The sequence below is a fragment of the Ahaetulla prasina genome, chromosome 1 (genome assembly GCF_028640845.1).
Source record: "Ahaetulla prasina isolate Xishuangbanna chromosome 1, ASM2864084v1, whole genome shotgun sequence".
Lineage (NCBI taxonomy): Eukaryota > Metazoa > Chordata > Lepidosauria > Squamata > Colubridae > Ahaetulla > Ahaetulla prasina.
The window spans coordinates 236,095,834-236,121,498 of record NC_080539.1 but is presented as its reverse complement, the minus strand read 5'-3'; the positions used below and the strand labels follow the sequence as shown (position 1 = coordinate 236,121,498).

At 35.7% G+C, this 25,665-nt stretch overlaps 1 protein-coding gene across 1 annotated transcript in view; it reads right to left on the bottom strand.

Annotated features, from left to right (window-relative positions):
- Nucleotides 1–4,254: 4,254 nt before the first annotated feature.
- Nucleotides 4,255–25,665, bottom strand: part of LOC131203454 (low-density lipoprotein receptor-related protein 1B-like) — a 298,673-nt gene continuing 277,262 nt past the window's right edge. The window contains exons 11-16 of the mRNA XM_058193741.1: nucleotides 25,324–25,504; nucleotides 19,358–19,577; nucleotides 15,910–16,099; nucleotides 9,938–10,060; nucleotides 5,036–5,176; nucleotides 4,255–4,361 (exon numbers count right to left, since the gene is read on the bottom strand). Of these exons, the coding sequence (XP_058049724.1) occupies nucleotides 4,255–4,361; nucleotides 5,036–5,176; nucleotides 9,938–10,060; nucleotides 15,910–16,099; nucleotides 19,358–19,577; nucleotides 25,324–25,504 (962 nt within the window). The remainder of the gene's footprint in view (nucleotides 4,362–5,035; nucleotides 5,177–9,937; nucleotides 10,061–15,909; nucleotides 16,100–19,357; nucleotides 19,578–25,323; nucleotides 25,505–25,665) is intronic.

Sequence of the window (25,665 nt, the reverse complement as noted above, 5' to 3'; positions counted from 1 at the left end):
GATTCAGTTCTATAGAGGAATTATTGAGTCTGTCATCTGCACCTCTATAACTGTCTGGTTTGGCTCTGAAACCAAACAAGACAGACACAAATATCAACGGATAATTAGAACTGCAGAAAAAACAATTGCTACCAATCTGCCTTTAATTGAGGAGTTGTATACTGCACAAGTCAAAAAGAGGGCTGTGAAAATATATACAGACCCCTCACATCCTGGACATAAATTGTTTCAACTTCTACCTTCAAAATAATATAGTTATAGAGCACTGCACACCAGAACAACTAGACACAAGGACAGTTACTTCGCAAATGCCATCACTCTGCCAAACAACTAATTCCCACAACACTGTCAAATTATTTACCAAGACTGTATTTTTCTCATTCTTCCTAGTACCTATCTCTTCCCACTTATGGCTATAACCATGTTACTTGTATCTTTACAATTTATATTGTTTTATTTGTTTCCTAGTACGATATGATTGCTTATTAGTAACCTATGACTATCACTAAGTGTTGTATCTTATGATTCTTGATAAATGTATTTTATTTTTCTTTACTGAGAGCATATGCACCAAAGACAAATTCCTTGTGTGTCCAATCACACTTGGCCAATAAAGAATTCTATTCTATTCTATTCTATTCTATTCTATTCTATTCTATTCTATTCTATTCTATTCTATTCTATTCTAAATAAAAGTGAATTAGAAATAAAGAAGGATATAGAAACATCAGCTAGACATTTTTCCTACAGAAAAAGGAGAGACTTTCAGATGATACAAAATTGGTGGGATATTAACTACATTAGAATAGCTTTTTTTAATCTTTATACCCTTGAGGAACCCTTTACATAATTGTCAGGTCTCTGTTGAGAATGTCTGCCTTACAGGTTAACACTGAATATCAAACTGGAACAATGTGCAAAAACCATGAAATATATATTTTAAGGGGGGGGGAATATAAAACCCTTCACTTGGGTAAGAAAAATCATAGACATGAATATAGGATGAAAGGAAGTACACTGGACAACAGTGGAGCACAAGTTGAATTATGAGACAACAATGAGTGTAACTCCAAAAAAAGCAAATGCAGTTTTGCACTGAATCAACAGAAAGATATTGTTAAAACCAAGACATTTAATGCTCCTCTCTGTTGCTGTTGCTCAAGCAGTGCCTAGTAAATTGCATGCACTTCTCGATATCATAATTTAGGAAGGATATTGATAAACTGGAAGCTGGTATAGTGGCGAGCAACCAAGAAGATAAAGAAGGAAAAGCTTATAAACTAAACAGTTTCAAATGTGTAGCCTACAGAAAAAAAGAAGACTGCAGAGAAATATGATGATTGTCTTCAAAAATAGGAACTGCCAGAACAGAATTGTTCAGAGTTGTTCCAGAATGCATGACAAGAAACAAGGGATTTTGTTTTTGGTGGTAAATCATGAAGCTTTTTATAACAGTTAGAATTATTCAACAAGGGAAGAATCTGCCTCAGAAGACAAAAGAATCTACTTCACTGAAAATATTTAAAGAAAGGGTACATGGCTATCTGGTGGATAGCATTAGAGTAGTGGGTTGGACGAGATACTTTCCAAGATCCAACTTTACAATTTATAATTATATGATAATTAGAAGGAACTAAAAATCATAATTAACAAGCCTGTTTCTTTTATTTCTTGAATAAAAAAGTAAGAGGAAGTTTAAGAGTATATCTTAATTATCTAGTCTTAATAAGCTTGGGAATCCTTATTTTTTAACAAAAAATAAAAATCCTCTCATCAGCAATGAAGATGCTAAATGGTGGTAAGAAAGGAATTCAGGAAATAGTGAGAGTAACTGCCTGAGAGCAAATACAATAAAATTGTTGAAAAGACACCATCGGAGTTCTTCATTTACTTATTTACTTACTTACTTACTTACTTATTTACTTACTTACTTTATCTATCATCTATCATCTATCCATCTATCCATCTATCCATCTACCTATCTATCCATCTATCATATGTCATACAATGTTAGGGAAATTTACAAATGCTAGACACAGTGCAGTCCTAAATTGCTAGTTCATTCTGTTCAGCCCTTGCATGCCAATCCTAGGTGCACTACAGTGGGTGAATTAGCTTACACCAGCTGACTAGTGGCATTCAGGTTGCTGGCTCTTCTAGGCTCCTGCAATTCATTTCACATTGTATTGCATTGCCTCATGTCCGGCCAGATCCAGTGCTGGCTTCCCCTCCCTGCAGTCATGAATGCAGCTAGGCTTTCTCCACTGAAGTGGTACCCATTTATCTACTTCCAATATTGCATGCTTTCAAACTGCTGGGTAGACAGAAGCTCACCTCGTCTCACAAACCTGGGCTCAAACCACTGGAGTGCAGACTAGTTCTGGCCAGCAATTCTAGTGTCATTAAGCCACTGTGCCACGGCATCCCCTCATAAGAACACAATGAGCAGTGCCATCTAATTGGCACTGATTAGGAAGTACTCTCAGGTTTCTCTGAGCGAGGCTCAGCAAAATCTCCTGGTTTTATACAGTTCAATTTAGCTTTTAGGTAAGACTTGGCAGATGTGTCATGGTCACAGTTCAGCTAGATAAGAATCTTTACTGTAACAGAAATGAAGCCAAATGAAACATTCAGCTTTCCATTCCATTTTCCCTCTTTTGAAATAATAATAACAATGCCTTTAAATCAGTTTTGACTCGTGGAAACTACATGGACTAGTCCCTGCAGTTTTCTTGACAAGGTTTTTCAAAAATGGTTTTACTATTGCCTCTTCCAAAGGCTGAGAGTAACTGGTCCAATGTCACCTAGTTAGCTTGGTACCTAAGAAAGGACTAGAACTCACATTCTCCCAGTTTCTAGCCTCATACCTTAACCAAACTGGCTTTCTCTTAAAATGACATTTTGTTAAATCCATAGATTTTTTTTTCCATCCTTCCCATGAGGCCAACCAATTACTGAGTGTTTCCATAACTACCATCTCTAGCCTGGAAATCTCTTGCCTGTGCATGTTATTCTGCAGAGCTGCCGAGATTGAAAAGTGTTATACAGAGAGAATATGGTTAATTATTAGATCTTTTCATTACCAAAAGTTTACATGGCAATTAATCTATGGCCTGACTCATAACAGTATCTCACAACATACCTGCTAAATGTCAAACTCCAGAAGTGAGTGCAGAGAGGAGAAAAGCATATGCTTCTACTAGACCAATAATGAGTTAGTCCATATGGACAGGTAAAATTATTTAGTAAAGTAGAGCCAATTAACAAGATTAAGTAAAACAGCACCCATGTTAGAAACAAGCTCGTTTAATTTAAAATTGATGGTAATAGTGATAGCTTGATTTACTTCAAACCAAAATTCATACTCAACAGAGGCTTAAGATCAAACATAATCACCAGGAAATATGCTTGATTTGTTTTATTGTTTCTTTTTACCTGCACAAGTCTCATTTGATTCATCTTCATGGTTACCACAATCATTTGCTCCATCACAAAGCCATCTCTTAGGGATGCATCGGTTATTATGGCATTTAAATTGATTGTCAGGACAACTATGATTAACTGGAAGACATAATAATACCTTTTATATTCAGTAACAACCATTACAATCCACTGTAAATATGTCTTATAATTTGTATACACTGAAAAAAGAGACAATAAATATTTAGCATTTTCTTTTCTTTGTTTTAATCTTAGAGCAAACTATGAAACTAGGGATAAAAAAATATCCCTTACTATAAGGAGACCAGAAACAAATAAAATAAAGGACAAAAGCTTTAAGTTAATATGGAGAAGATACAAAATTTTAAGTCCACCAAAGGCTTAATTATGCTTAACCTTGTGTTTGATGGTATTGATCCTTTATGGATGACTTATAAATCATCTATGGATGATTTATATTTAAGCATCTTTTCCTCTGGCCATGCTAACCCAATTCTTCACTACTGCTTTCATTCTGCTTTCTTGAAATCAAAACTTCTTCCTCCTCCTTCTCTATACACACACACACACACACACACACACACACGTATATATATATAACCTACTGAGCAGGTACTGTATGTATGTGTGTGTGTGTGTGTACACACACACACATACAGTACCTGCTCAGTAGAGAACTACCATCAGATAATATGCGAGAAGATGCCAATAAAGCCCTCACAACAATCCCTACTATAAATGAAGTCCTATAGATGGCTTAAAAAGGCTCAGCATTAGCTATCAGGCTAACGAAATACACCAGAGAAGCAGATGCTAAGAAGATAAAAGCCGTGTTCTCCAAAGAACCATCAAGGTGTACTCCCAATTGTAGTGCAATAATATAGTAGCAGCAGAGCTATCAGTAGCAGACACTGAATATGCTGGAAAAACATATGGAAGAAAGAGAAGGAACATAACATCAATGCAAAATGGCTGCAAGACCTGAGAGCAGACCATAGACATCTCCCAGAGTAGGAACCAGTCACCATCATAGTAGCAGACATCCAATGGCAGCTCAAGAACTGGAAGAGCTGGACAACACTTGACCATAGAGGATCTATATGTACTGGCTAAAGAAACTTAGGCATGGATGGTATTCATGTTATAAAGCTGTAAAAAAATATCCTTTTCCAAACCTATGTCTATTTTTCAGACTCCTTAAAATATTACCAAGAAGCATTGAAATATTTAGCAATTTTGTGCAAGTAATTCTATCCTCAATATATTTAAATTGATTATCTTCATTTGCAAGCAGCATTTGCATCTGGCCCAGCAACAAAACAAGGTCAGAGGGCATTTGATCAAAGCAAACAGATTAGATTTTTAAATCATTGGCATTATTCATATTCTGAAGCAGTGCTCTTCCAGTAGAATGTAAAGCTAATGCATGTCTATGTAGCCCAATAATTACATGATTTATTTTCATGTTTATTTTATTTTCATTCCCTTTAGTTGTTTACTTTGAACACATTTTTTGAACACATTATGTCTAAACTCTCATAACAACAGCTGAAACAAATAGACACTATAGCTCATATTATTCACAGATACATACAACAAATGTCTGAATGTTCATCAGAGCCATCCAGGCAATCATCATCACCATCACATCGCCAGCCATCTTGGATGCAGCGCTTGTTCCTGCACTGAAATTCACCCACTTTGCATAGCTTAGGCAATACTTCTTCAGAATTAACTAAAGGGACAAAGATACAAATAGGACACATTATTGTTAACAGAAGCCTATTATTATTATTATTATTTGCAATGAAGATTTTTAAATGTTTCAATTCTTATTAAATATTCCAAATTCAAAATAATTCTATTTGGTGATCCTTAGAAGCACATATAATTGACTTATTTAATTGTTTTCAGTGCTATTTTTTTTATTTTGCTTTTAATTATTTGTTTATTTACCGGTAGAACTCAACTTACAACAGTTCGCTTAGTGACCAGTCAAAGTTATAATGGCACTTTAAAAAGTGACCTATGACCATTTTTCACACCTAAGACCATTGCAGTATCCTGATGGTCACGTGATTTACATCTGGGTGCTTAAATCACATTTTTGATGGTTGCAGTGTCCCAGGTCATGTGATCACCTTTTGCAACCTTCTGACAAGCAAAGTCTATGGGGAAGTCAGATTCACTTAACAACCGGATTACTAATTTAACAACTGCAGTGATTCACTTGACAAATGTAGCAAGAAAAGTCATAAAATGGGGCAAAACTCAACAAATTTTTCATATAGCAACATACATTTTGGGCTCAGTTGTGGTCATAAGTTGAGGACTACCTGTATTTGGTAAAATTTTCCTATCAGGTTAAGCTTTTGTCAATCTACTGCTATTTTCTTAAAGGGTTACACAGAATTACTTTAGTACATGACATAGGTAAACTTCCAGGTGGCCTTAACAACTCGCTAAAAGAATGCAAATGACCAGCTGTCTGCAAGGAATATAAATCCTTCCATTCCCCACCATCCAGTCAGAGTTGAAGAAGCTTATTGGATGAGAAGTGAAATGTCTTAAAAAAAACCAGAAAATCCAGTTGCCTCTTGAAAAAGCACCTTTGGGACAACCATGACCTGAGAATCTCCATAGACATACTTCAGGACATGCTTTGGGACTCTCAAAAATATTGTCAGATCTGTCAATTTATGCTCTTCCCCTTGGCACTGAGACCAGGATATTAGTGATATTATATGCCCACACCAGTGGGAGCTCCAGTATGAATGTAAGCGATTGGTGATTGTGGACATTGTATTAGACCTCAGTTTGTTTGGTTTTTGTTTGGTTTTAATGAAACATTCACTTTTGGTGTTGGCGGTGATGGTCACCAGGTGGTTTTTCTTTTTTTTAAGGCAGATGGCAGCCATATAAATTGGATCAATCAATTTGCTATTCAAGAAGTTGGGAATATTAATACTATAATTACTTGTACACTGAAGAACAAGATACAGTATATGTTCCTCAAACTAAAAATGTTTATTTTGACTAAATCGTGTATCTTTTATTTCATCTTCAATTTAGTATGGTTTCATAGTAGCTTATGGTGCAACATATCTTTAAATTTGTTTCATGTTAGCAAACAAATCTGTATGCGCAATATTAAAATATTGGAGGGCTCGGTACAGGGGTTATTCCTCTGCCCTGGTCCTATTAGACCTCTCAGCGGCGTTCGATACCATCGACCATGGTATCTTGCTGCGCCGGTTGGGGGGATTGGGAGTGGGAGGCACCGTATATCGGTGGTTCTCCTCCTATCTCTCTGACCGGCCGCAGACGGTGTTGACAGGGGGGCAGAGGTCGACCGCGAGGGGCCTCACTTGTGGGGTCCCTCAGGGGTCGATTCTCTCACCCCTTCTGTTCAACATCTACATGAAACCGTTGGGTGAGATCATCAGTGGTTTCGGGGTGAGATACCAGCAGTACGCTGATGACACCCAGCTGTACTTTTCCACCCCGGACCACCCCAATGAAGTTGTTGAAGTGCTGTCCCGGTGTTTGGAAGCCGACGGGTCTGGATGGGGAGAAACAGGCTCAAGCTTAATCCTCCAAGACGGAGTGGCTGTGGATGCCGGCACCCGATTCAGTCAGCTGCAGCCGCGGCTGGCTGTTGGTGGCGCAGTTATTGGCCCCAAAGGATAGGGTGCGCAACTTAGGTGTCCTCCTGACGATTGGCTGTCGCTTGAAGATCATTTGACGGCCGTCTCCAGGGGGCCTTCCACCAGGTTCGCCTGGTCCGCAGTTGCGCCTTCCTTGATCGGGATGCCTTATGCACGGTCACTCATCGCTCGTTACCTCTCGCTGGATTACTGTAATGCTCTCTACATGGGGCTCCCTTGAAGTGCGCCGGAGGCTTCAGTTAGTCCAGAATGCAGCTGCGCGGGTTATAGAGGAGCTACACGTAGCTCCCATGTAACACCGATCCTGCGCAGGCTGCACTGGCTGCCTGTGGCTTTCCGAGTGCACTTTAAGGTGTTGGTTATGACCTTTAAAGCGCTCCATGGCTTAGGACCTGGGTACTTACGGGACCGCCTGCTGCTACCACATGCCTCCCACCGACCCGTACGCTCCCATAGAGAGGGACTTCTCAGGGTGCCGTCCGCCAAACAATGCCGGCTGGCGGCCCCAGGAAGGGCCTTCTGTGGGGGCACCCACACTCTGGAATGAGCTTCCCCCGGGTTTACGTCAAATACCTGACCTCCGGACATTTCGTCGCGAACTAAAAACACATCTTTTTATCCGCGCGGGGCTGGCTTAAATTAGTTTTAAGGGGAAATTTTATTAATTTTAAATGGGGTTTTTAGTATGGAAAATTTTAATCTCAGGCTAATTTAATAAGTTTTTAAATGGTATTTTAATCTGTATATTGTGTTGTTTTTACTTTTGCCTGTACACCGCCCTGAGTCCTTCGGGAGAAGGGCGGTATAAAAATTAAATAAAATAAATAAATAAATAAATAAATAAAATATTAAAGGGAATACTTTTTCCTTTAATTATGTTACCATTTATGTCATTTTACATATATCACAAAATTTGGTGGTCTTCGATATATACTGATTCATCCAATAATTAACACATACGATAAAAGTAAAGATGCTCTCAAGTTGAGATCTTCTGGTAAATACAGACAGGCACATCGCTGTAGTTTTGTGGACAATAATATAAACATGGTTTATCATTATTTTGTACAGGTATTTTTGGAAGTATTTATGCCAGTACGTTATGATATCCCAGGTTCTTGGAATAAATGTGATATATATGAAGACCAACACCAGCTAAACCACTGGCAGCGGTAACTTCACATTATGTATAAAATAATGATTTGTTAGTATTGGAGACATAATTAGGTCAATTTGTGTTTAACTGTATAGATCAGCTGAACATAAAATCAAAAAGGATAAATTATAGGTATGTTTATTATTTATTTTACATATGCACAAATTGCATGAAATTTAAGATTGTATCCAAAATAAACCCCCTTTTTATGACCCTATAATCCACGGGTGTCAAACTCATGGCATCACATTGCCATCATGTGACTTATCGTGATGTTTTTTCCCATTGCAGAGCTGGAGGGTTTGGCCTGCAAGTGATGCATCTGGCCTACAGGCTTGAAAAACTTGCTGTAATCCCTTAATTTGGGATAAAGTCAATGAGATTGGATGCCCAAAAGATTGCATCCAAAGTGAAGGGAGGAAAAAAAACAACACTTCAACTATCTATTTAAAAATATGTAGGAAGAAAATCCTTAAGAAACTTTTAAAAATCATATCTAAAAAGCTCACTGAGTCCAGCTAATGATGACTGAAAAATTTACACCACAAAGAGGAATTAGCAAGCATCAATGAAATAATGAATGTGTCAACATTTAGACATTATTATCTTCTTTTCTTCATAACATACTTACAAACCAAGAGAGAAACAGTCTCAATAAGGCCATGCTATTGTATAAAAATAAGGAAGGGGGAAAAGGAAAAAGGATTCCCTCAAGTCATTTTTCACTCTAGGCAGCTGCCTGGACAGATTCCTACAGTTTGGCTTGTTATTGCTTCCTTCCTAGGGCTGGAGATAAACTTGCCCAAAGTGACTTTGATTTTGAGGTAGGAGTAAGAACTCACTATATTCCATTTTCTAGCCTGATCCTTTCATAATTAATCCTGTTTAAGTAAGTCCAGCTCTGGAAAACACACTGGCAACTTTAGCTTTTCAAAAGAAAGAAAAGGAGAGGAGAGGAGAGGAAAGGGAAAGGGAAAGGGAAAGAGAAAAGGAAATGAAAACAGTACTGCTTTTCACCTTTTTCAAATTATCTAGCAAATTACCATTGAGGTAATTTATTTCTTCATTTCATATTAGAGTATGTATCTACGGTAGTAAGGTGGGGCTCACCCATCCCAGTTTCATTGGTTCTGTTGTGCCTTTCTGCGTTTGCCTTAAAGCATGAGGTCCACAACTTGGGGAGTCTCCTAGATTAATTGCTATTACTTAATGGGAAGATAGAGGCAGAGTCCAGGGTATCTTTGCACAATGCTGGCTGGTGCCCCAGGTGCATCTCTACTTCAATCCTTTTTACCTTCTCATTACGAGTGGAAGAATGCTGAAGGTGAGCAGAAGGATTGTGGGGGATGCTATAAGCAGAGTAAGAAAGCTTTTTCAGCCTTCCACTATTCTTTTTTAAACTATTCTTTATTAAAACAAAAGTTTTATACACATGTGAATTTCTCATCTATAAGTAATTAAGCAATTGTCATTCTGAATTTCTATTACATTTCTCAGAAGGATTTCCTTTACATCATATGAATTCCCAAGAGAATGAAAGCTGTTTAATGTAAAACGCTGGCCTTTTTGTCTGCTTGATGTTTGTGAATCCTGCCTTTTTTATATTGTACAGTTATTACTCTGACTATCTTTCCTACAGGAGAAATACAAAATTTTCTCATGAAGATCATACACATGCAGGTTGTACTGTTTTCCTCCAAATGATGATTATCAGCACAAGCGCACATTCTGCCTCCAGGTATCACTAAACACAGGGTACTGCAGCCTCCATTATTAATACGACATGCGTTGTCACCTGGAATTAAAAAAAGAAAAAGCAACCTTAAATAAAAATATCCCAAGCAACTTGATGAAAAGGTGGGTACAAAAAGATGAGAACATTCTCTACAGGCATACTGTTTGGATCAATGCACTTTCCTACAGTCTTATCTTTTACATTTGTAATCTACAGGGAAACACTCTATTTCAGTGATAGTCAACCTGGTCCCTACCGCCCACTAGTGGGCATTCCAGCTTTCATGGTGGGCGGTAGGAGTTTTGTCCAATACTGAAGCACTTTCCTTTTTTTTAATTTAGTTGGCTTTTTTTTAAAAAAATCATAGCATTATTTAAAAACATTTTCATTAGGTTTGCATAAAATTCCCCGTGACAATTTAAATTTCTGAAAATATACTATTTGTATCGCCCGCACATAAGTTTAGTTCACATTATGTAAGTGAAACTAAATGGTGCTATAGTGCGACCACAAACAAAAGAGCCTCATCCCAGAACAGCTTGCGCATTTCCCCTCACACCACCCAGCTATAACAAACAGAGCTGATAGCTGGTGACCCCGCCCAACCCAATCCACGATGCACGAGAGGCATGCGCAGACGACGATACACAGCACATTACTGTGGAACCGGTGGGCGGTTCGAAAATTTTACTACTAACAGAGATACAAAAGTGGGTGGTAGGTATAAAAAGTTGACTACCCCTGCTCTATTTTATTTGCACCTCAACCTTCCTCCTTTTGTCCATGATCAGAAAGAGATATCACATTTTTTACAAAGGTATTTTTTTAAAAACAGACAAACAAATCTAACTAAATTTTGTTATTAGGACCGACAGGATGGATGAAGGGGGTTGGTTTACACTTCGTAGAGATTTCAGAGGAATCACTAACAGGATAATTATGCAATAAGATCAAATTCTCAGGCTTTCAATACATCCCCACTCCTGCCTGCAGCTGCTGAGACATTTCCAAAGATGAATTGATGCAAACATACCATCATATAGACTGCATAAATAAATAAATAAGCAAACATATCAAGGAAAATGGCATACATTGCTGATTCATTTGCATTCTTGGTTCACTTTTTTATCACTTTAAGTATGATGGAATATTTAAAAAATGAATGGGGAAGAATTGACTTCTTAAATATGTAGTGAAACATGGAAAATGCAATGTATTATTGCCTGCCTTTGTTGAGAGTTATAGTGCAGAACTATACACAGAAATGCCATCAACATCTATGGCTTTTTAAAAAATTTATGTACTCGATGTTGCTAGTGTTTTCACTAAATTCTACCTGAATCTATTTTGGAGATTAAAATTGTCGTTTCTGTTCTGTTCTTAGAACATCTAAGGAATTTGAAGAACAATCTTTCATTCATCCAACTCACAACATTCAGACCAAATCCAATAATGTTTTTCTTTTTTGTCCCCTGAGCAGGAACATTTCAAGAGTATCAGTGAAACTTCAGAAGCATGTCTAGCATTAGTTTGACAGAATAGCCAAACCTGACTGAAAGCTTTTCTCATTGTTTTGGAACTTGCCCAATTAATTCCACAAACCAAATGTTAGAGGGACCTTATATATTTACAAGCTCCATAATACTATTTAGCTTAACTATTTAGCTATTCAGCATTGTGTCAATAAGGCTTAATTTAGATTGTTCTATTCACCATTGACTATTAGTGTGAAGCACAGCTGCTAGGTATATCCATATTGATTCAACTTTATTACTTTGCCTTAGAATCAATATGACTATGAGAAGCTTCATAATAGTTTTTAGGCAACACTGATTGCATTTTCATATTCATCTAGGTATCACTACCATTCTCTCAAACGTGATCAGTGTGAGACATAAGTATGTATACTTGCTTATATTGTTAATTTTGCCTTACCTTTGTATCTATCTTTCTGCCATCCCAATAATATTTCCCATGTTCTATCTAAAAATAAATTCTATGTTCATTGAACGAGGGACCTGTATCACATTCATTATTTACAAAGCCAATAATATTGTTGGGTTTGGGTTGTTTTGTTTTGACTCTTAGACTCTAATCTTAGACCAATCTAATGCTATGCTTGTCTGTAGAACTTCCTTCTCACACACATTCACATACAAAACAATAACCTTCCTGGGGATTGCAGGAAAGGAAGAAAATAAATGAAGTCAATCATCCTACCAATTGGGGACCAAAGGCATTGTGTAAAAATTCTTCATGACCACAACCAAATAAATTCCAGTCTACTTTTAAAAGAATTGCTGATAGTCAATGAATTCTCCAGTTCTTAGGGTCTGCTCAGACCTTTGTTCAATTATTCATATTATTCAGACTACCGATGTTCTATTATTTAGAAAAGCTTTGTGTACAATAGATGTGGGATTATACTGTATATTTATAGTGTTAATAATTGTATGCAATTGAAACATTTTTTGTAAGGGAGAGGGTAGTGTTTCATATAAAATTCTCAGTATGGGAAAAAACATGTATTGCAGTAGACTCTTATGAAAACAGAGGTTGATTTATTATATCATAATTTCAGTTTTTTTCTCTAGGAAATGACCTAATATCAACAGGAAGAGTAGTACATAACCTCTACTCCTTAACACCAAATATCATTCATAAATTTTGTATGTTGATTTAATGCATCTTGATTTCTAAAACTTGGAATCATTATATTGCAGATCATAGAAATGCAATGCTTACTACTGCTGCCACATTGCTTCTTACTAAGCAGGGCTGTCAAACTCCTGGCCTGCATGCCAGAAGCGTAACATGCTGCCAGCACCCATGCCCGGTTTAGTAAAGGAGAAAAAAAGTCCTGATACGTCACGTGATGCTGCCATGACGACTTGAGTTTCACACCCCTGCTACTAAGACACAATTTTAGGTATACACTGAAAAGCTTCTTTTTGAAATGGCCTAATATATTTAAAATTGCTTCTTTGCTCCTCTTGGTGGACCCCTCAATATAGGAACGTAACCAGAAATAATGACATTTGAGATATAGATTTATCTACCCTGTTTTCCCCAAAATAAGACATCCCCTGGTAATAAGCCCAATCGGGCTTTTTAGCGCATGGCAATAAGGCCAAGCACTTATTTCAGGGTTCAAAAAAATATAAGACAGGATCTTATTTTTGGGAAAACACGGTATATTTTACATTTCTAAGCTGCCCAAGTCCAATATTTGGGGATTTTTTTAAGGTATAAAAAAGTTTTTAAAAATCAACGTAAAACTTTAATATACAGCATAATCTGGAGGGAATAACAGCACCTCATTATTCCAGATAGACAACAAAAGCTCCACCCTCCAATTCCCTAATTGATGTCCTGGCAGAAAGTTAAATGAGAGGTATATTATTGCCTATTTAGAGTAATTTATGTTTTTAAAAAATAAATGTTCAAGAACCAATAACAATAAAATTTAAAATGGGGAGGGAAGCATGTACTTTAATAAGGAAGGTACTTAAAATAGCACATATGTAACCTGTTGCTCAAGATGAAGTCATGCTAATTAATTTCCTTTTAACCCCAGGTGACAAAACAAGGACATTCAGGCTGTTTATTACTACTTCTGCTACTTAATTCAGATTGCATTTCTTGTGCAATTGTTTAGGGAAGACCATGTTATATACATTTTTAAATCCAAATCAATACTCAGATTTTTGAAGCATCTACTACAGATCTTGATGGATGTGTACATATGGAGATAATTGATTAAAGTATAAATGGAAGAAGTTTTTTTTTTAAATTAACAAGAACACAGAACGGTTCCCATTAATTATCTTAATGATGCTTTTAGATATGTTTGAGATTGCGTGGACGTTATACATGTTACTATGGGTGCACTAAAAAAAAAAATCTGAATTGTGAGGTCTTAAAAATTCTTTGAGGGCAAAAGAAGAAGGGGATGACAGAGAATGAGGTGGCTGGATGGAGTCACTGAAGCAATAGGCGTGAGTTTAAATGGACTCCAGAGGATGGTAGAGGATAAGAAGGCCTGGAGGAACGTTGTCCATGGGGTTGTAATGGGTCAGACATGACTTTGCAACCAACAACAACAAAAACTCTTTAGATAGAATAGAACAAACTATTCAGTATTTTAAGCCTTTGACTCATTCTCAATATATATCTTTCTATCAATATTTTATATATTGATGAATAATGTATTAACAAACGAAGCAAATCAAAGAAAATACAAAAACATAAAGCCAATGCTGTGTTTTTTAAATGGTTGGCTGTAGCTAAAGTGCCATCTGTAATTATATAATCAATAAATATATAATCAAATAACAATCAGATCTAAAAAGCAACAGGTAAATTTGAAGACTAACTATAGCAAAGTACTTTTTTTTTAAGTATGTGAAAGTTATCCAAACTAACAACACTCCAATATTCCAATCTCTTGACAGCAAGATATTAAAGAAAGTGGCATACTTTTTGGGAAAGGGCATCCCGCTGAATAAATCCCACTACTAATGCTCTAGCAGATTATATTCAATTCATAATTCCCATTCCAGTCTGACTCAATTCTAATAAAGGAGAATATTTGTAGTTCAAAGTTAAACTGTGGGGTCTTTGGTGTTCCCTGAGCTTGATTGTTTTTATGAAAACATTTTATTATCCAAACTAGGTAACATCATTACTAGTTTGGGTAATGAAACTTCTGCAAGAAAACAACTAAGCTCAGAGAGCACTAAGGACCGATGATCCAGTTCTATACCTCATGGATATAACATCAGGCCAATTTTAGATTTGCCATCATTTGTTTTTGTAACTTTCCATTTGTAAATTTTCTGTTAGCTACAGAAGATTGTTTAGAAAACTCAAACATTTTCTTACTCTTTATTGAGAAAAATATTGAGATTTATTTATTGTTTGATTTATATCTTGACTTCTGGGAAATAAAACAAGTAGTGTGATGATCTTCAGCAAAGAGTTGATATCTTAAATAATAATAATAATAATAATAATAATAATAATAATAATAATAACAACAACAACAACAACATCAGCAGAACTGCAAAAAACTGCGCTATTTTGAACATCATATATCTTAAGAAGGTACTTGGTTGATACCTAGGACGCTGGCAGCAACCTATATCAACCATCAGCACCAGTAAATGGTATTTGTGATGTCTTTTTGAATGTTCAGTTGACTGAGTTTCATGTTTAATGAATAAAGATAAATAATAATAATAAAGCAATCATAATTAATGGCCGAATTATGTAAAATTAGTTTTATGGAATTTCCATTGAAAACAATGTAATATTTGGTTGATACTTGGTTAATATCTAGGACCCTGGCAGCAACCGGTATCAACCATTAGCACCAGTCAATTGTACTTGTGATGTATTTTTCAATGTTCAGTTGTCTGTGTTTCATGTTTAATGAATAAAGTATGTAATGATAAAACAATCATTATTAATGGCCAAATTCTGTAAAATTAATTTTATGGAATTTCCATTGAAAATTATGTAATGCATGATGTTGAGGATTAACTCAAAAGTTCACACATGTAGAGGTAACTTCCAAAGCAGTTTAGCAGCAGCAGAAGATGTGGAAGATATTTCATGATTTTAAGAGATGATTTGTATGCATCACTGCATCAACGGATCTGCAAAATCTTTTTCAAAACTAACCCATGTTTATTTCAGTGATGACAAGTGGTAATTATCTTTCACTAAATATACCTTACACATCTGCATTGACTTAGTACTTAGAATTAATTTCACATCTAATGGATTAGCATGTTTACAGCAGATTGACGGGAAAGTCTGACGCAATGTTGAACATTTTCTCTTTCTAGAACTACAATTATTTAAGTGCTGCATGGTGTGAATGCAGAAAATGTTATTTTCAATACCTTGTTGCTTCTGGGGATCATAAATCTGCAACCCAAAGAGAGGGGATCTCTCACTTTTCAGAAGAGTCACATTTCTAGATATCAAATCCAGTTGGAAAATAGAACCATTCATATAATCTGTCCAGAAAATATAATTTCTATGATGTGATAGTCCAAATGGATGATTCAATTCTTTTCCACTGTAGACCACCTGCAATTATTGACATTAAATAGTTGTGGCATTCAATATATCACTACATGCCTTAACATTTAATCCGAAATTAAGAAAAATGTGAATGTTTGATTTTATGTGTGTGCAAATATATTTAAAGTTTTCTTTACAGAAAACAAATCTACTCCAATATCTAAAGCACCAATTTAAATATCTTTAGATAATAAACCTATTTCCTAATTTTATTTGTCAACTTTTTAAAGATTGGGGAGGAAGAAAAAATATTCCTCCATTTCATCCTACTAGAAACAGATCTATCTCTAAGGTTGATAGTCTGTAGATATTTATTTTATTTATTTATTTTGTCACAACAGTATATATAAGCATAAGCATGAAAATAACTATATAATATATAAGCATATATATATAAGCATAAGTATGTAATAACTATATTAATTGGAGATAATGAAAGGAAACAATAGGACAGGAATGGTAGGCACGTTTGTACTTTTATGCATGTCCCTTACAGACCTCTTAGGAATGGGGTGAGGTCAATAGTAGACAATTTTTGGTTAAAGCTTTGGGGATTTTGAGAAGAGACCACAGAGTCAGGTAGTGTGTTCCAAGCATTAATAACTCTATTACAGAAGTCATATTTTCTGCAATCAAGATTGAAGTGGTTAACATTAAGTTTAAATCTATTGTTTGCTCTTGTATTGTTGTGATTGAAGCTGAACTAGTCTTCAACAGGAATACTACTTCTCAGTAATCCAGGTCATGGTTGTCCCAAAGGTGATTTTTTAAGAAGGCCATTGGATTTTCTTGTTTTTTTCTTTGAGGATGTTTCACTTCTCATCCAAGAAGCTTCTTTAGCTTTCCCCTGACTATTCTGTCAGAGCTGAAGAACCTTCTTGGATGAGAAGTGAAACACCCCCAAAGAAAAAATAATGCTCCAATTGCCTCCTAAAAAGCACTTTTGGGACTCTAAGGCTGATACATTTCTCTCAAATATCTTATTAATTATTATGATTTCACTATTCTTTCTAATTACGTTTTTCTAATAAAAATCCACACCAACATACTATGCATACATAGATTACATAGATTATACATAGATTACTAAGATTAATAGGTACTGACTAACATTGTTATACCTTAGAAAAATGTACTGAAAAACCATTTGTACAAATTCAATGGACTACTTGACCATATAGACACAAAACATTGCTTAATTTAATCCAAGGGTATAAATGGTGTTCAGAGATTAATTGAGGAATGGGAAAAGATGTAGGTTTTTTTTCTTGTATAAAATGAAACAAAAAGAAACTGCAATACTGCATGTAGAAAACTCATATATTCTCTTTTTAGACAATTTCCTTATATCGGCCTTCCAAAAACTGGGGTTTTTGGATCAAAACTGCCATTGTCTTCCATTATTTTGAGTAAGGATGTTCAATTACTGGCAGTCCTATTTTCAGAGGTGTGTGTGTGTGTGTGTGTGTGTGTGTGTGTTTGTGTGTGTGTGTGTGGAGAGAGAGAGAGAGAGAGAGAGAGAGAGAGATCTATGGCATAGCATTAATCCTACAAAATAAAAATAGTAATTGATGCCTTGACTAGACCTTGGGGTACATGATTAACTAATTATCTGTTATTGGTAACCCAAAAAAACCCTCTAATGATTTGGTAATGATTTGGATCGCTAATTGTAGAAGGAAGGCACTGATAACTGATGCCCAAGTTGTGTTTTGGGTGTAATGTTGTAAAATCAGTTTTTTCACAAGTTATTGAAATGATTATTATAACAGATCTATCTGTATCTAAATTCAGTGAACACAAATTGGACAGATAAAATCACTGAGCATTGGCAATTATACAGAATACAGTATAATTATGCAATGTACATAATTAAAAATAAACTAAATACAAAATAAACATCATAAAATATATTTCAGCACAGACTATTAGCTGTATAAAAATAGCACCATCAATTTTATAGGAATTGTTAAATTCTTGGCTGAATAAAACTGTAACACCGGAGTCTAGGTTTTCTCCTGTATAACATGATTTGGCCACGCAGATAGAGACTTGGTCCAATAAGAAGTAAAAATTGTACCTCTACTTATCATATGAAAATAACAAAAAGTGTAAAACATATTTGAAATACAGAAAGCCAAGTGATCTCTTACATACCATTTTTTCTATCTAATCATATGGATAGTAAAAAAAATGAACATTTCATGCATAAATTGTTTTATAGTGCATGTAAATTTGTGTGTGCATACATGTCAACCCTACTGAATAAATCAGACCAGAAATCAGCATCTGATTTAAAAACTGAAACTACTTTTATTGAGAATGGCTATAATAGCAGAATCTTGCAAGGTTGATTGTGCTGTATCTCTTCCCCTTCTTATACCTAAGTGAATTAGGAAGGTGTTTATTTAAATTTCTTCCACACATTGTCTCCTTTTTGTCTCCTTCTAAGGTGTTTTTCTTCATCATCACCTTAATAATGGCGTTTGCCTATCTTTTTCGGGACCATCTTTCTTACACTCTACTGAATGATTGTTTATATTTAGGTGAGACATTTTTTTATGAAATGTCTAAAAATGCTGATATATGGTATCATATACTATTATGGCCAAATATATTAAGATAATTAGTAAGGGGTCATATTAGACTTAACATGAATTTTTGTGATCTCATGTACAGTAGAATAAGGATTACAAAAATCTTTTTACCTTCTGAAATAAATAAATAGTTCCTCCTTTCCTTCCTTCCTCAAAATAACCCAATAGTCCTTAGACTGGGTATTTGCACAAGATAATCAATAAAGGTAAAGTTAAAGGTTCCCCTCGCACATATGTGCTAGTCATTGCCAACTCTAGGGGGCGGTGCTCATCTCCATTTCAAAGCCGAAGAGCCAGCGCTGTCTGAAGACGTCTCCGTGGTCATGTGGCCGGCATGACTCAATGCCAAAGGCGCACAGAACGCTGTTACCTTCCCACCAAAGGTGGTCCCTATTTTTTCTACTTGCATTTTTACATGCTTTCAAAACTGCTAGGTTGGCAGAAGCTGGGACAAGTAACGGGAGCTCACCCCATTACACGGCAGCATTAGGGATTTGAACCGCTGAGCTGCCAACCTTTAGATCGACAAGCTCAATGTCCTAGCCCCTGAGCCACCGCGAGATAATCAATAGGCAGCCTTAAATAGAAAGGGAAATAAACAAAGTGGCAAGATAATTCACTAAACGGGGAATCTGGGGGGGGAGGGAAGTATTATATTTTCTTTTACCTTGCGGTCACTTCCATTGAGATATATTCTTTCAATATGATCATAATAGGCATCACACCAGTACAATATATTATTTTGATAATCCAGAGTTAATCCATTTGGCCACAACATCTTTAGTGTCACAAATATTTGACGGTTGTTACCATCCATCCATGCTTTCTCAATTCTTCCCATACTATCATCTATTTCATCTTCTTCCCAATCTGTCCAATACATCCAACTGTGAAATGACAAATAAAAAATGTTAATTGAATCATTTAATTTTAGTTGTAGAATTTTAATCATAAACAATTTGGAATTCTTTCAGATTTTTTGTTTAAGATTTCTGTTTCCTCTCTTCTGAGAATAAAACAACAATAATAGCAATAATATAATAGTAATTTTTGGAGCCCTCAGAGCAATATCTAAATGACTTCCTCAGTATCTGGAAATATTGAATTTATCAGACCTGAATACCCTAATTTTACAAAAAGCTCACTCTGCTTGGAACAGCCAATATTCTTCAACTCTACTTTAATAATTTTTAGGTCCTTACCGGGACTTGAATTATTAAGTTTCTTCCACTCTTAGATTGTGAATTTAACTGTAGATTACCCACACATAATATTATTATCCCAAATCCCAAAACACCTGGAGCAGCACTTGAACAGCATCAACGTTGACAAAATTATCATCAGTCAATTGCAAAAGACAGCTTTACTTGGAACAGCTTACATCCTGTGATGACTCTTTTACACCATCAAACAATCACATCTGCCTATCTCAGGTCCTTGGGAAGCACTTGATAAAAACATGAAATCTAGTCTACAAATCTGGGTAATTGTGAAACTTCACCTTTCACTAAATTGATACTCACATACATACACACACAAATCATCAATTTTAATATCTTTCTAATATACAGTGCTTGAAATCCTGGCATCATTTCTAAAACCCTGGGAATATGAATCAGACCTATCAGAAAATTAAAATTAAATACCATATCCCCATCAACACTGGCATGCTACTGTGTATAAACCCCACACTTACTAATAGATGATATTACCTAGTCAGATAATGAAATATCTGCAAGCAAACAACTAAGCTCAGAGACCATCAAGGACTCCAAAAATTAAATTAGGTCGGACATGCACTTTTAAATTCTTGTAACATCATTTTGTAAGTATGTTGAATAATAATGCAATAGTAAAATATATTTAAAAGGTACCATGGCTCTACCTATTGGAAATACTGCCTGGCAGATAATCCTTTATTTATTATGTATGGTACTGAGCTGTACAAATTATAGCTTCAGATACAGTCAAGGCTCATTTGAGATTGCCTTTAATGAAATCTTTATGTCAGCTGTCTCGAACTGAAGTAAATAACCTAATCAATATACTCCTTACTCTCTCCAAAAGTACAATGAATCAATAGACCTTGAAAACATTTATTTGACTTGTTAAAAGGATATTACTTAAAACATTGTTCTAAGTGTTTTGCAGTTTATATCTGTCACATCCAAAACCAGGCTCAAATTATGTGGTAATGATTTAGCATAAGAAATTAATTAAAATATAGGCAAAATTCCAATAATATTCATTTGTAGTATGGAATTACAATTTAGCAGTTATATTTCCTATTGTGAAGTAATACACACGGTCCTACAAAATGAGGAGTATATTTGTAGCCATCTAGTCATATAAAAAGGGCTTCTAGTTTGCTAGACTTGTTTTGATAATATCTAACAGAAATACAACAATGATGGTGTAAAACAGTGGACCAATATGTTTTTAAATGCCTAGATTCAGTAATAACTTAAAAACTAAGCTAGTTTTAAATTTATGGTATATGAATCTCTCTTTTTTTCTTTTTAAAATTTTATTTTAATCACCATTACCTGTAACTTTTACATTATTGCAATTATATTTCAGAGTAGGACGTGAGACAAATGCCAAACATAATTTAGCATTTCTCCCAAGTGTTGGAATAGGATGAAGTCAGAGTTTGAAGACAGTGTTATTGGTTGCATTGGAGGAGTTTGGTTGTGGCACCAGGTATTTCTGCTTCTATTTTCATGTTGTTTTTTATTTTGACATATTATTTTTATATTAGAGTTATAAGCCTAGCAGAATTTTAGATGGAGCTCATACAAGTAATGTAAGTATTTTAAATAAAAAAATAAATGGGGGATTTAATAAAAAAGGAAAAAGTGGTGAATAGCAGAAATAGCAAATGAATTAGGATTCCTAATCATTAAGGTGCCAGGATAGAAAATGAATTCTAATTCTGCCTTTAGCATGAAAGCCAACTGGATGTCTATGGGCCAGTCACTCTTTCTCATCTCAGAAGGTTGTTCTTGTGGGGAAAATAGGAGAAGGCAGATGTGCTAGATGTGTTAGTTGCCTTGATTTATAATAACAGTGAGATACAAATAAATAAATAAGGCAAAGGTCTAGAAACCAGGATACCATGAGTTCCAGTCCTGCCTTGCACATCTGGGTGACTTTGGATCAATCACACTTTCTTATGGCAAATCACTTTTGAAAATATTGCCATGAAAATTGCAGGGATTTTTCCAGACAATCTCCATGAATAAGCACTAATTTAAGAACCCTAAAAAAATAATAGTCAAACAAATTTCATCTGGATTTTTTCCCAAAACTTTGAAAGTAAATTTTGAATTGGAGTCCCGGAGAGCTCCTGCCTGGAAGAGAACATGTTTGGTTGGGATACTGTCAGAATTCAGGCATGTTGCATGTAAAGCGGGGTAAAATCCAGCAGGTTCTTACAAGTTCTGGAAAACTGGTAGCGGAAATTTTGAGTAGTTTGGAGAACCAGTAGTGGAAAATTTGAGTAGTTTGGAGAACTGGCAAATACCACCAGGGGATGGAATGGGGATTTTGCAGTATCCTTCCCCTGCCACGCCCACAAAACCACACCACGCCCACCAAGCCACACCCACAGAACTGGTAGTAAAAATATTTGGATTTCACCACTGATGTAAAGGTGTTTTTTTGAGTGTGAGTTAGTAGAAAAAAATGCAAAGCCATTGATAGCAGCTTGTGATGGAGAAAACTGCCAAGGAAAAGTAAAGGAAAGAGATACTGAGAAGTGTATTGCAGTTTGCTGGTCCAATTCAAAAGATGGAGCAGAAGATGGGTGGATGTTGCACAGACCATGCAACAGGAGGGTACTAAAAGACTGGTCATGTACTATTGATCCATAAGAAGCCCCCTGGATTTTTCTTCAGTAAAACCCAAAACTGTGTAATCAGTTTCAATAGTCTTGGATGTTTAGGAGATGACCAGGCAGAGCTCGAAGGTGGGGTCAAATACATCATCCGTTTGGGATCCCTACACTCCTGAAAAAGACCTAAGTCCAGCCCCTCTTGAAGCCCATTGACTCTTATCTGGAGCCCATTTGCCTTGACTATTATTAGATCAGATTCTTCTTTAGAGGTAGCATGGAAAAAACTCGCAGTGTTTTTGATTTCGATCTTGGCCCCTGCTTTCTTGCATCCGTCACAGTGCTTAATAGTGCTTGCTCGTTTCACTCAGCTTTTCCAAACAAATACTGGAGTGGGTGGGGGAATTGTCTTTGTGTGTATATATGTATAGGTTAATAATTGAATGTTATGGAAAGTGATATATTTAATTTCAATTTGATTTTGTCAAACTTCCAATATCTTGATTTTGGCTATATTGTACAAATGTTAAACTAGACACTGAAACTTGTGAAAGCAGAGGGAAAGCTAGTGTTATAAAATGCATTTATTATGATCTCTGATATTTTAATCTTGAGGTTATTATTCTGAGTCAATGTCCTGCCAAGCTGATTTTTATTCCAGCCAAAGCAGAGCAAATAGTATTTTAATTAGCAGAATACCATAGCTGCCCATAAAAAATTATCATTTCTTGGTTTTTAAAACTATAATCACACTATTTTGCAATAAGAAAAATAGTTATTTGTATGTAGTTATACTAATTGGTTTACTTGATTTCCCTAAGGCAGATTTTCTTTTTCTAGCTGTATCTTGAAAAAATTTACTACCGACTGTTGTAGTATTTTCTACTCCAAAAATTCTTGTCCTATCAAGGTAGGGAGAGGAGTAGTCAGAATGCACAGCTGTTTGTTTCTTTGTATTCAATCATTTGTAATATGATAGTTATTAATATGTTAATATTATTTTCAGTTAATTGCTTTGAGTGCTCCAAGAAAATAAAGTTATTAGGGAAATGGGACGTGGAAGTAACTTTTAAAGAAGGGTGAGAGTGGAGTTGATTTTAAAATGTATACTATGATTTGATTTAGGCTTTTAAAGGGGGTTACAAGTAGTCCTTGAATTACAGCCACTCATTCAGCAACTGTTTGAAGTTACAGCAGTGCTAAAAATTGGTAAATCTGCCTTGTCTCCAAAGTTAGAGCTATAGGAGAGGACTGAAGAGTGCTGTCTTAAACCCTATGCTGTGGCTAGCCACCCAGCACCACAGCACAAAGTCTCAGCTGCCTTGCTACCCTGTGCTCTGCAGGTGTTGCCATGCCCTGCTGACCTTTGCTGTCTTTCTGTTGCTGAGGAGGAACATCCCATGTGAAACAGTTTCTGAATGTATAAAGTCCCCTTGAGCGGGACAAAGAATTTAAAGGGCATTGAAGAAAAAAGTTCTCTCACTTCATTCTGTTAATGACCTTCTTTTTAGGGTTAAATCTGTTCAGAGAAGTAAGATCCAATTCAAAAAAGTCATGCATCTCAATGAACATTGGCATAAATACAATTTTTAATGTATTATTTTGGTTCACACAACTGATACTCTTCTGAGTTACCTTGATTACATGCCCCTGGTGAACTGAAAGCTCAATAATAATCTCTAAATAACCCATAATGGATAAGCATTATATAAAATCTCCCCAGTCCTATGCTTATGCTTTTATGTACACTGAGAGCATATGCACCAAGACAAATTCCTTGTGTGTCCAATCACACTTGGCCAATAAAAATTCTATTCTTTTCTTTTCTTTTCTTTTCTATTCTATTCTATTCTATTCTATTCTATTTTCTATTCAGATGCAAGGCTTACATACACCTATATTTACATACACATATGATATACTACCAAAATTCTTGTGTCTATTTTATTGTTTGTAACCTTCAATTGGGTGAAATGATCCTTCACAAGGCAACAATTTTAACATATCTCAAATGAGTTAACTAACAAAATCCATCCAAAATCTAAACCCAAGACTCTTATGGGATTGATATTTGACAAAGTTGCTTCAGTCCTGACATGCTGCCATGGTTAGCGCAGTTAGCGGAGTCTAAAGGGGCCTCTGTGGCTCAGACTGCTAATGCAGTCTGTTATTAACAGCAGCTGCTTGCAATTACTGCAGGTTCTAGTCCCACCAGGCCCAAGGTTGACTCAGCCTTCCATCCTTTATAAGGTAGGTAAAATGAGGACCCAGATTGTTGGGGGCAATAAGTTGACTTTGTATATAAATATACAAATAGGATGAAGACTATTGCTAACATAGTGTAAGCCGCCCTGAGTCTTCGGAGAAGGGCGGGATATAAATGCAAATAAATAAAAAAAAGTCACATGATCATAATTTCAATGCTTTCTGACTTCCTACAAAGAAAGTCAACAGGGAAGCAGGCAGGAAGTCAGAAGTCATTCCTGCTGACACTGCTTTTTTGTATGCCCATGGTCATTCCATTTTTCTGTTTGGGTATGGAATATCTCTGAAATGATGTCACAATAGATCTGAGGTTGTCCAGTTATAGCTACAAATTTAATCTTGTCTATTACATTTCATTAGACACAGAGATAGACAGACACACAGACACACACAATATTGATTCAAATCTGGTGACTATATAAACAAATGACAAATGATAATGACCTCAGCCGACCTTTTGCAAATAACTTGTGAATCTTCCTAGTGCATTTTCAAATAGATAAACTGTTATTTAAGATAGAAAGTTTTCATACCCATTAACCGGATCCACCACAATTCCTCGTGGGTGAGACATGCCACCTTCCAGTAGAGTTTTACGACTCTGAGAAGCTTTCTCTAGCCTGGCAACATTAATTGTTTTCCTGTAACCATCATTTGTCCAAAACAAATTATTTCCAATCCAGTCTATTGCAATGCCTTCTACATTATCGAGGTCTGTGTAAACAAGCAATATATATATAATTTAGTGTGCATGTGTGTGCACGTGAGTGTATATAATATTAAGTACTTCACTAGTATTCTCACTATAATTCAAGTTATTTATATAATCATAAATAATCATAGTTAGTTGTCATTATAATTGCTGTCAGATTTCA